The sequence below is a fragment of the Cyprinodon variegatus genome, unplaced genomic scaffold (assembly GCF_000732505.1).
Source record: "Cyprinodon variegatus isolate N-32 unplaced genomic scaffold, C_variegatus-1.0 Scaffold24, whole genome shotgun sequence".
Taxonomy (NCBI): Eukaryota; Metazoa; Chordata; class Actinopteri; order Cyprinodontiformes; family Cyprinodontidae; genus Cyprinodon; species Cyprinodon variegatus.
In genome coordinates, this window is record NW_015150477.1 from 2,386,512 (window position 1) to 2,397,878 (window position 11,367).

The 11,367-nt window shown below is 38.8% G+C and overlaps 2 protein-coding genes across 2 annotated transcripts in view; one reads left to right on the plus strand and one right to left on the minus strand.

Moving 5' to 3' along the window:
* Nucleotides 1-562: 562 nt before the first annotated feature.
* tubd1 (tubulin delta 1) lies at nucleotides 563-6,967 on the minus strand. Its single transcript, XM_015393712.1, has 8 exons — nucleotides 6,730-6,967; nucleotides 6,515-6,662; nucleotides 5,080-5,296; nucleotides 4,366-4,597; nucleotides 2,545-2,709; nucleotides 2,297-2,428; nucleotides 839-1,022; nucleotides 563-744 (listed from the first exon to the last, which is right to left on the minus strand). Exons 1-8 carry the CDS (start codon nucleotides 6,878-6,880, stop codon nucleotides 642-644), a joined length of 1,332 nt encoding a protein of 443 aa, XP_015249198.1. The 5' UTR covers nucleotides 6,881-6,967; the 3' UTR covers nucleotides 563-641.
* A 1,240-nt stretch (nucleotides 6,968-8,207) lies between these two features.
* Nucleotides 8,208-11,367, plus strand: part of LOC107096319 (ribosomal protein S6 kinase beta-1-like) — a 10,798-nt gene continuing 7,638 nt past the window's right edge. Inside the window, exons 1-4 of the mRNA XM_015392926.1 lie at nucleotides 8,208-8,396; nucleotides 10,053-10,096; nucleotides 10,189-10,309; nucleotides 10,456-10,524. Coding sequence (XP_015248412.1) covers nucleotides 8,328-8,396; nucleotides 10,053-10,096; nucleotides 10,189-10,309; nucleotides 10,456-10,524 — 303 coding nt within the window. The 5' untranslated portion in view covers nucleotides 8,208-8,327. The remainder of the gene's footprint in view (nucleotides 8,397-10,052; nucleotides 10,097-10,188; nucleotides 10,310-10,455; nucleotides 10,525-11,367) is intronic.

Genomic DNA, 11,367 nt, shown 5'->3' on the forward strand with positions numbered 1-11,367 from the left:
ATGAGGTAACATGGCTAGGTTTGGATTGCCACCAGTGCAGAGCTTAATTAGGAACTGAAGCAGGCAAAGGTGAGAGTATTCTACCTAACATGGGTGGCCTCATTCTAAGAAGGGCAGCAAAGACAGAAGGGTCTGCGTACAACTGAGGGGAAGTTATTTTATTTGGTGAAGCTTCACATCAGTTGGAAAAGAGACAGAGATCTCATGGGTTCAGCAGCGCCATCCTAAGACTGTCCATGTGTGAGGACTGAGTCACAATTCTGCCTAAAATCACTGCCATGAGCTGAGAATGGTTAGAAAAGAGGCTAGTTCCAGGAGACGAATCCATCAGTCCTGATTTGGTTCAGTCTAATATCCAGTATGTCTGAGCAAATTGCTGGATCCTTTAAAAAAAAAAATGAAAGGTCGACATTTTACCTACTGAAACTTTCAGCCATGAGTGACTCCAATAGCACAGACTGGACGTATTTTCCCACTGTGTCTCAACAAAAAGGTTCATTCCATAAAAAATAAACACACTCAAAAAACTTTAAAAAAATAATAATTTTATCTACATATTAGATTTTAAAAAGCAGAAACCAGAATTATTTATACAATAGGATCCAATCAGTCCATGGCTGTGCTCGCTGCCTCTCTCACTGCTAGAGCTGAGAGTAGCTGGCGATCACCTGCTCCAGAGATGTAAAGCTGTCCAGGAAATCCTCCTCTGATATCCCAAATTTATCGTACTGATGGATGTAGGCCCTGCATCGAAAAAATGAATCCAGATTAGAGAAAAATGATGGAACTTTTTTCTTTTCTTTTTGTTTAAAAGGAGAGAGACGCAGGACTGACTCACCTGGAAGCAAACATGTTCCAGGCTTTTCTCACCATGTCATCCAAAGGTCTGAGCAGAGCCTGGCTGTTACTAACCAGCGTAGCAGACTTCTCATACTTATTGAAGGGAACGGGGGATTTCCACAGGCTGAACGCTTCCTCTGGTGGGAGCCAGGATGTATAAATGGCTGAGTCTTCAAAGGCGCCTGGGGAGAAAAAGAAAACAAAGAATTTCTCCTATTATAAGGTGCATTTCACTTTTCAAAACTTTTATTCATATTACATTTATGTTAAAGGATTTGATGCAATAGAGCAGCAAATACTGGCAGCTGGATGTGTAACATACAATCTATCAGCCTGGAGTCATTTCTATGGTGTCCCTAACAACTTTCACCTGAATTATAAAAAGGATGGAAATAAATGCCATAGGATCTAAATCAAACAGTCCATCTGTCTGTTTTAACCCAATGTTGGCGTAATTTCTGCATCAAATGTCAACAATTGACTGAGCCAGGCAGTAAAACAGCATTTTTACAAGTTAGGACCTTTATAGTCAGAAACAGATATGGGAAGGTCAGAAGGATTCCTTATTTTATTTTTCATAATGAAAGGAGTTGATTGGCTTCAATATTCACAAGAGTGTACAGTTATGTTTTTCTTTAAGATAAAAAAAAAGAATGAAAATGCATTTATATAAGAAAAAAATGCTGAACTGCAAAATTAGAGAAATTGATACATTATTATTGGACTTTTGGATGAAAACAGCTTGCAGCTCCAGAGAGATCACATTCTTTGGAAAGGAAAGTAAAACAGCTCCTTGGATTTTTCAGGTTTTTGACCCTTTTGTTCTAATTGAAATTAAATACAAAAAACTTACTTGGGTTTAGATTTTTGTGCCATTTGTTTGTTTTCTTCCACAATTTTTGCTAATCTAGACTAACATCTTTGCATTTCCTTCTTTGCAAACCTGCCAAAGCCTTTTTTTTTTACACTAAACAGAGAGAATGTGTGACGATAAATTTTAAATGTCTTAATTTCTGCCAAAGATTCTTAATTTCTTGTGTGTTTAGCCTTGTATTAACCCTTTGCCCTGATCACAACCTTTCCATTGTAGCTCTGATCCATGTGTCATTTTAGCCAGCATCATTTTAGGAGCAGTAGTGTTCAAGCGGGTGTGAAATCTTTAACACCGCACAGGCCATTTTTTTTTTAAGGTTGACTTTTTTTTCCTCACCTTTTCCCAAAAGTTTACATCATCCGCCATAAGACTCTTAGCAGAATGCAAACAGGGCTCTCTCACAACATGGCTTTAGAGAGAGAGACTCTACAGCCAAAAGATTGCATTAGATTTTATTTAGGAATGTGGGAGTAAACAGGGCTGATTACACAGACAGGACACTTTTCAGATTGTCACATAAAAACCATAAAATACCTTCCTACTATAAGTTTCAATCCCCTTTCACCTTCTTGTGTCTCTGACCTGTCTCTGCACTGTAGACGTCCTTCCCTCTCAGTATGAGCAGGTTGGCCAGGGAGGTGTTAAAGCTGCCAGCGGCGAGGCTGCCGGTCCGCCCTGCAGAGGCTGGAGGTGGTCGGACCTGCCAGTCTATACCTAACGTAACACAACCGTTAACACAGTTAACAAAGTAGCCATCACCATGAATTTCTTTTTATATTAGGGGGAGGGGTATAAATCAGCCATAAATCTTTTGTTTGGACTAAACCTGCCTTCTTCCATCTTGGTGTTGGAGATGAGCATCTGCCGCAGGTGTTTGAGCAGCGCCGGCCAGCTGAACGTGCTGAAGGCCATGGAGGAGCTGGACATCTGAGGGATGGTGCACACGCTGAGCAGCTTGTACTCCGGGTGGCAGGCCAGAGCACTCACCAACTCGCCTTAGGAACGGTGGCCACAATGATACATGAGATATTGTTTTATTATATGATGATATATAAATATATATAATACCTACACAAATAAAATATTAAGTGAAAAACATGGATTAAGAAAAAATAGATCAACTATGTATGTGGTAATACAAATGGTAAAAGAAATAGCAGAAGCAAGAGAAAATAATCAATATTCTGTTGGTATTTTTATTGATTTAAGGAAAGCTTTTGGTACTGTAAATCAAACTCTATTGTTTAAACAGCTGTAGATGTATGGATTAAGAGGGAACAGTGAATTTATGTAGTAAAAAATAGTTCAAGAAAAGGCATCAGTATGTACAAATCAATTAAACAAGGTCACAACTTAGACAGATCACATGTGGTGTGCTACAGGGTTCTGTAATCGGCCCGAAATTATTCATTGTCTTTATAAATAATATCTGTAAAGTTCCTGAGTTATTGAAAAGTATTATTTTTGCTGACAATGCTAAAATGTATTGTTCAATAAAAAACTTCTATACACAATCGAAAAAGAGCTGGAAATACTAAAAGTCTGGTCTGATGTAAAAAATGATTAAAAGCAGATAAAGATGAAATTGATGGTATTTGGAAACAAAAAAGTAAATAATGCTGACATGAATCTAAAGAGTTTGGATGTTGAAAGTGAAAGAGATTATGAGACAACATTTTTGTAAATAACTATTGATCCTAAACAGCATATAGAATATTTAAAAGGAAAAAGTAGGAATTTTACATATAACAAACAACGTGCTTAATTCCTAAGGTCTAATCTATTACTCTTTGATACACTGTTATTCAACATGTTATGTGGAATTATGGGGAAAAACTTGCAATGACAGAAAAGGTTGTGATGCAACAAAAAAGAGCCATTTATAATAATAATAATCGTAAATAACCATAAAATCACTGGCAGATTGTATCCAGAAGTTGTTTTCTATTCCAGAAAGTAAATATAATTTTAGAGATAAATGTAAATTCACCATACAAAAAGTCAAAAAGTAATGTATTTCTGCCATAGTTAAAGTCATGTACATCCTGTCTTAGTTTCAAAAAATTCTGTGCATATCATATTTTGAATAGCGTCATTGTAAGTTAAATATGTACTGAGAAAAAAGTCAGAATTCTGACTTTTTTCCCCATGTTAAACTGAAATAAAATTTAAAAATGAGTTAACTTTTTCTTTTCATTGGCCCTAATCCTCTTCTGTAAATATGTCTTCTATTATTACTTAATTATTTCTACTATTATTAAGTGTATAATAGTTTTGTGGTAAGAAGTCAGGCATCCTTTAGCTTTTGTTTCAGCCTGAGCCTTTCAGCCAAGAATGTGAATTTGGTTTTTTCCTGCTTCTGAATAAAAATCAAACTAAACTCAAATCAAATAAATTTGTTTCATTTTGCAAAACAATAACAGTGGAAAGTAGGCAGTGTTCCTAAACGTCATGAAAATTCTCCTTTACAAACTTAACTTTTTTAGAAACTTCAGTGCATTAAATTCACTTTTAAATATTCAACACTAAAGTTCACTAAATAAATTCACAACATAAAGGCTCCTGTTTCCATTCCTTTCATACCAATAAAGTGAAATCTAATCCTTAACCCTTTCAGCCTTGGTGTGAACCTCCTAGCGTTCTGCTCTTACCAACAGGATGCCTGCTGTAGGTTCCACAGGAGTCGGGGGTCAGTGTGGGCTGCAGGACCCCACCCAGCTGGTGAGCAATGACCCTGTTGATGTCATTGAAAGAGATCTGCTTGATTTTCAGCAGCTGGCTGCAGATCCTGTGCACTGTGTCATTCTCGTGCACCAGGATCGCATCGGAAAGCTGGTAGAGGTGAGCCAGCGTCAGCACAGAGTTATAGTTCTGGACGATCACCTGAAAAGACAAGGTGTAGAGAAATTATCACATAGATGGACATGTTTCCCTTCCTAGTTCCTGCTTATTTTCTTGTTCCATTTTTTTTTCTAGTCGTTTTTTTTATTATTAACAAAGTTCATCTGTTTGTTTCTCTAACTGTATTAGAACATTGTTATGATATACACTGGAGTTTCCCCAATGGGGCGTCAATAAAAGATTATTCTATTCTGTTCTGAAATGTTATCATTATGTTTTGCAAACTTTGAAATCTTCATTGTTTTGAGCTGACATTTAACAGTGTTTTAGATTTTGTGAAGACCGATCGGTACAGAATAATAAACACATTGCAAAGACCTACACTGGCTTAGCAGGTTTGTTTTCTAAATAAAAAGAACGGTTACGCTGACCTTTTATTAGCCAACTTTGTTTTCATTTTATCCAATAGCGAACAGTTAAAGTCAGGAGACCCTATTTGGTAAAAACAGGAAATCTGGACATACTTCCCCAGTCCCATATGGCCAGGTGAGGTGGTTGAGGACAAATGATGAAGGGTACGCGTCTCGGAGACACTGAGTGACGAAAGTACCGACTCCTGACCCCGTTCCCCCAGCAACACTCATCACGGGGAGGAATCCTGCCAACATGTCACAGTGCTCCACCTCCCTCCTCACCAGCTCCTCCAACGCGTCTCTGTGACGAGGGCCATGGACGCTATACCTGGATAGATGAGCATTTACTAATGATCTGAAAAGGCTTTAGGCATTGGCACTAAGACATCTTTACTCTGTAACCTTAAATAAAATCTCCTATCATATACCTTTTATCTGTCTTTTAAAACTAAACTTTTGGTCAAATGTGTCAGACTACGTTTATGTTAAATCCTTTATCAATTGAAGATTAGCAATCACCGTTGAGCAAACGTTGGATATTGCTACCAGCCAACACAACTTGAAACCAATGAAATGACAGCATCAGATTGATGTTGAAAACTTAAAGTTTGGTGAAGAAAGAGTTGAGCCATAAGGCAAATATCTCGATTCACCGGTTGATCTAATTTCCTACCCTCATAAATAGTCATGAGCTTTGTCTAATGAACGAAAGAACAGGATTCCGGATACAAGCGGCCGATATGAGTTTTCTCCATTGTGTGTCTGGGTTCTCTCTCAGGGGGAAGAGCTCAGTCATCCAGGGAGGACTCAGATTAGAGCTGCTGCTCCTCCACATCGAGAGGAGCCAGCAGAAGTGGCTCGGGTGTCTGGTTAGGATGCCTCCCTGGTGAGGTGTTCCAGGCATGTCCCACCGGGAGGAGACCCAGGACACGCTGGAGGGGCTATGTTTCTCAGCTGGCCTGAGAGCGCCTTGGACTTTCCCTAGAGGAGATCACCCAAGTGGCTGTTGAGTGGGACTTGTTGGCCTCCCTGCTGAAGCTGCTACCCCTTTGATCCGGATAAAGGGCTGGTTATGCTCCTGCAGCAGTGTGCCGCAGTGAGCTTGTCGCAGGTGTGAAGCAGACATTTTTGATTTATGCTCAATATTGAAGGAAAGAAGGATGGATGGATGGAAGATACGTTTAAATGACATTAGCTTTTGACGTTTCAACGTTGGCTTTTGATTTTCTAAAGTTGAAACCAATATCCAACCAAAAACAAATATTGATACAACATGCCTGGTGTTATAGTATCTCTGGTGGGACAGTTGAGGAAATTTAGCTAATTACAGAAGAATAGTGGAAGAAAGGCTATTAGAAGCTCTATAGGTAGAGTTTAATCTTCCAGCAGGACAAGTTAAATTAGAAAACTAATTTTATGGTCTTTATGTAATCCAGGGGCGGGAACAAACACAACCCCCCAACTGTTTTCTTTTTCTGAGTTATTGTTGCTATGCATCATTTTCACTACATATACCTTCAGTCTATGAGTTTGGTTCACATCTCACCCATTGGCCCAGTTGTTTCCAGAGCCCTGTTTCTGGCTGAAGTGGGAAGTTTCTCCATACCTCCATCTCCCACACTTCTCAGCCTTGTTCATGCTGTGCTTGATCACTTTGGGCTCCATATCAATCAGCACCGCCCGGGCCTCAAAGTCTGGGACACAAGGACAGATTCAAAATGTGCCAAGATGACAGCGATCGTTAAAGGGCCCCGTGTTTACCTCCCTGTGAGGTCCGCCGGAAGAAGCGCTCACAGCTGACCGAGCTGTATGTTTTTCCCTCCGCGTGCTGAGCATCGCTCCACATGACGTCACACAGCTGCTGTCCCACCTGGTTACCACACTGACCGAGCTGGACCGTTACCACCGACATCTTTAACCACGGAGGGGGGCCTCAGGTCATCAGGCCATCTGGCTCAGGCTCCAGGTCAGCGCGCTGTCTGTGTTTTGGAAGCGGCGCTAGAAGTCAAAACGTCATTTCCGGTTGCGACTGTCGAATATTTCAGAATAAAATTCCAGTTTGGCACATTTATTTCTCGATGTTCTTCAGCTATTACCAAGATATCTATCCATATTTTGAACCTCTGTGGTCAAAGTTAGCATTGTCTAAAGACAATTTAAAAGAAATAGATATTATTTCTATCTATCCAAAATTATAATTTCGAAGTCTTCATGTTTAGAATAGAATAGAATAGAATAGAATAGAATAGAATAGAATAGAATAGAATAGAATAGAATAGAATAGAAAATCCCTTTATTGTCCCACATTGGGGAAATTCTGGTGTTTACAGCAGCAAAAAGATGATAGAAATTGCACTGTAAAGTATTTTAACAATATAAATGTTGTGCACATGGAGAATAAATAACCAATATACAACTATGGACATTTATACTTCCTAAATTCTTAAATTCCATTGCTTTTTGGAAATATATCATACCTTTACTGCTGTATATATATATATATATATATATATATATATATATATATATATATATATATATATATATATATATACATACTCCAAGAGTATATGAAAGAAAAGAGTATATGGTCTTTATCTTTTGGGAAGTTTTCTCTGTATGGAAAGGCAATAGTTTCCTCATATGTCCTTCCCTATCTTATGATTAAAGCCTTTTTTAATTTAATAAATTAGTAATATAGTTTTTCCATTAATATATTTGTATTCGTTTTTAATGAAACGTTTACCTTGTCTTTGTAGGTTTTTATACAATTCTACCAGATTGTAGCTGCATTTAAGAACATTCTTGTTGTTTTGTTTTTTTAAACAAGGACAAATACTATAACTAGAAGAAAAGCAATCTCGTGTCTACATTATTGTGATAGTGAAGCGTTATAATTATCTATAATTATATTGTAGATGCCTCCTCTTCTTGCAGACACTGTCTCCTGTTTGAAACAGGTAAACCACGTACAGACATCTTATTGTATAAAAAAAAAGCAACGTGGGGTTATTCCCGTTATGATAAATTAAACTAAACTAAACATTAAGTAAATTATGGCTGTTTTATATTGAAAGATATGATTCTGAACTTAATAAAACAACAAACACAAATTTACCAACAAACAAAGAGCAGTTAAATTGAATTGCTTATTTTAACAATGGTGGCTCAATTGCTTTTTTACAGTCAGGTTGATTCCCTGTTTATCAGACAACAGGCTCCGCCCCCTCCGTAGAGCCTCGCAATGCGCATACGCGGTGTAGTAGCCGGTTATGGCGGCGGTGCGTGTCTGTCCATGAGGTGGGGGACGCCTGCTGTATCCGCGGTCTGTGATAGAGCGACCCTAACGACTCGCTGAGATGGCTGGTGTGTTTGACATTGACCTGGACCAGCCGGAGGAAAATGTCTCCGACGATGAGAACGACGAGGTACTTTAATAGCGGCTGTCAGAGCAAAAACTGTCCGCCGCGCCGTAGCTAGCTAGCTAGCTAGCTGCGTTAGCCTGGTGGTCTGCCAGCAGCAGCAGCAGCCGCCGCTGTAGGCCTGCAGGCTGCAGCAGCCGGAGCTGTCAGGGCCTGGCATACTCTTCCTTACTATAAGCAAGCACTATAAGCGCCTGTTATTTTTCACACTCTTTCAAGCCGCTTTAGAAGCGGGTTTTATGCCTTGCAGAGGCTGTCTGATTGGCTGTCATGCAGGGGTTGTGCAAATCACCCTTACTTGGCCAAAGGTGCAGCAGTGATAAATGCAGCTCCGTACGCAACAGTTTATTTTGGCAAAATGTGACAGAGTGGGGCTCTGTGGGCCGAGGAAGGGCTGCCCGTCTGCTTCTTTTTACACAGAGAGCAGCCATTGCACATTGAATTAATGTATAATTAAACTGTCTGGCTATTTTCACTCCCACCATAACCCAAAAAGTGTGATTTGTATTTATAAAATGCTGCTTAACCAAATATAATTACATATTCAGTTTTCAGTGGACGAAAATGAGGCTGAAATTTCGCACCATGTGTTTGTTTACATCTTGGCTGGTCCTGTTTTGGGAATTCTGTGTGGGGAAAGTAATCAAAAACTAGAAAAAGCTGTTTTGGAGAAACAGCAAAGTGGGAATGCTTTTTTATGCTGGATAAAAATAGAAAAGTTAGCCAAAGAAACTGAAAAGGGGGGAAAAAGCAGAAATTAGCTAAACAACATATGAAAATATGATAGGAAGTCATCAGAAACTTCAAACTGCAGAAAACAATTAAAAATCATCTGAAGAGTTTGTAGGGTTGAATCATTTGGCTGAAACACACTCATCTTAAAAGCAGAACATTTTGTGAAATTGATTAACCAGAAGAAAAAGTTCAAAAGTATCTTTTTACCTGGAAGTTGACAGACCTTTGGAAAAGAAAAGAGCAAAATGTAAAGGATGTGTAAAATGCTGTGTTGAACTAGGATTAATACAACAAAAAGTGTAAAAGATACAGAAACATTTTTAGATCACAAGAATCAACAGTTGTTGATGAACAACAGTGCCAAGTTTCATGTCTCCTCAAAAGAGGATGTGGCCATGGTGACGATGCAAAAAAAAAGCATAATTTTGAAAGATTTTGGTTTGAGGCCCCTGAATGACATAGCGGCACGGTCAAACCATAAATGATATATCTAAAGCGCAACTGTGAAAATCAGCCGACTCTGAGGAATGATTATACCAACTTTCATGTTTCTACACAAAAGGATGTATAAAAAAAAAAAAGGGGGTCATTTTGAAAGATTTCAGTTTGGCTAATTTGATGCCCCGAACAAAGTAGCTGTACAGTGAAACCATAAATGATATTGAAAAATTAATTCAACATCAACATGTTGGTCAATATGAAAACACAAAGGTTTTCTACATGTTTGTTTTTAACTTATTCTGAACACTCAAAATAACTGCTTTACAGTGAGGCTATATGAAAAAACCCCCACTAAACATCAGGATAGAATTTTAAAAACAACATGCATAACAATATTACACACCAGAGTCCCTATTGTTTTATTTTTTTTCTAAAATAAGTATTTAATGCTTGCTTTTGTGATCAGCTTTCTGCTCCTCCTACCAGGCTCAGAACAGTGATATCACGGATCAGTGCAGTGGATTTGAGTTGTAAGTATTCAGAGCTGTTGCCTTATTTTAAATATTTGGTATCCAAAAATAGGCCCATAAAGGAGGAAGTTTAATTCTGTCTCTTCCTGCAGCAATATGGATGACTGTGAGAAGATTGAGATCTCAGAGGATAACGTCAATCAGGGGACGGAGAACATCAGACCAGAGTGCTTCGAGCTGCTGAGGGTGCTTGGAAAAGGCGGCTATGGAAAGGTATGAGTTACATGAACATGCTGTCTGTCTGAAAGGCTCATAGGGGGGGAACTATTTTGCCTCTATAGCTTTCTGCTGACTTATGTTTTTCCCCCAAACTGCCTTTGTGATTATTCAGAACAAGTTTTTCTATCCTCGTTCTGCAGGTTTTCCAAGTTCGAAAAGTTGTTGGAGCTGCAGCAGGCAAAATCTTTGCCATGAAAGTTTTAAAAAAGGTATCTATTGTTTTCCTTTGAGTCTAAGTCATATTTTAGCAAAAGTTGTGTGAGCATGCTCCACAATTTACAAATTAACATGTTGTTGCTTCTGTCTGGAGATATGGGCTGCTGCTGGAGTCTACGGAGGGGTAAGATTTCACTGCTGACAGCTAGCTGCTGCTGCAGCCTCGGCTCTTTAAGCATTCTTAAAGCTGAGCCCATTAGGTTCAGCTTCATGTTAGCGGTTGCTTCAGGCCTGATCGCCTTGCACCACTCTGGTGACACATTATACAGGTGCCACGTTACACTAACGTGTTTTTTTTTTTAACTACAAAAATGATCAGTGTAGATCAGATGGAAGCCTGGAGCGTCTCAGGTTTTCAGTTTGTCTCAACTTGCCCAAAGATTTTTAGTCACAGATGCTCAATTCGTGGTAGAAGTGAAGCATCTCTAACAGTTTTATAGCTTTTATTAACAGTTAGGTGTCACTTAAAATGTAGCTTTGTGGTAAAAAAAAAAAAAAACTGCTCTCTGTTTATTTTGTGAATTTAAGAAAAAAGATATCTAAGAGGACATCAATCCTGATTTGCTTGCCATTACAACTCTGAACGCTCAGCGCTGAGACAACAGTGTTGTTGGCATGCATCTCTTTAGCTGTCAGACAGAATGTGTTTAGTAAACAGAAGTAAGGAAAGCGCAGGGAGGAGAGACTCTACCAATAATAATCCAGGACTCTCTGGATTGGCTATAGAGCAGTAAAGACGGAGCCATTCAGTATCAGAAAAGACTTTTTATGACAAGTATTCGTTAACATGCAAGGAATTTGTTTTGATGCTACAGCTAATGTTAATGTCTAAAGTT

What these genes read in the sequence shown, in the direction of transcription:
- tubd1 (XM_015393712.1), bottom strand. Translation starts at nt 6,880, where the DNA reads ATGTCGGTGGTAACGGTCCAGCTCGGTCAGTGTGGTAACCAGGTGGGA. An exon ending in GGCCATATGGGACTGGGGAA is followed by an intron (nt 4,598 to 5,079) that starts GTATGTCCAGAT and finishes TTGTCTTTTCAG; the next exon opens with GTGATCGTCCAGAACTATAA. An exon ending in CAACACCAAGATGGAAGAAG is followed by an intron (nt 2,429 to 2,544) that starts GCAGGTTTAGTC and finishes GTGTTACGTTAG; the next exon opens with GTATAGACTGGCAGGTCCGA.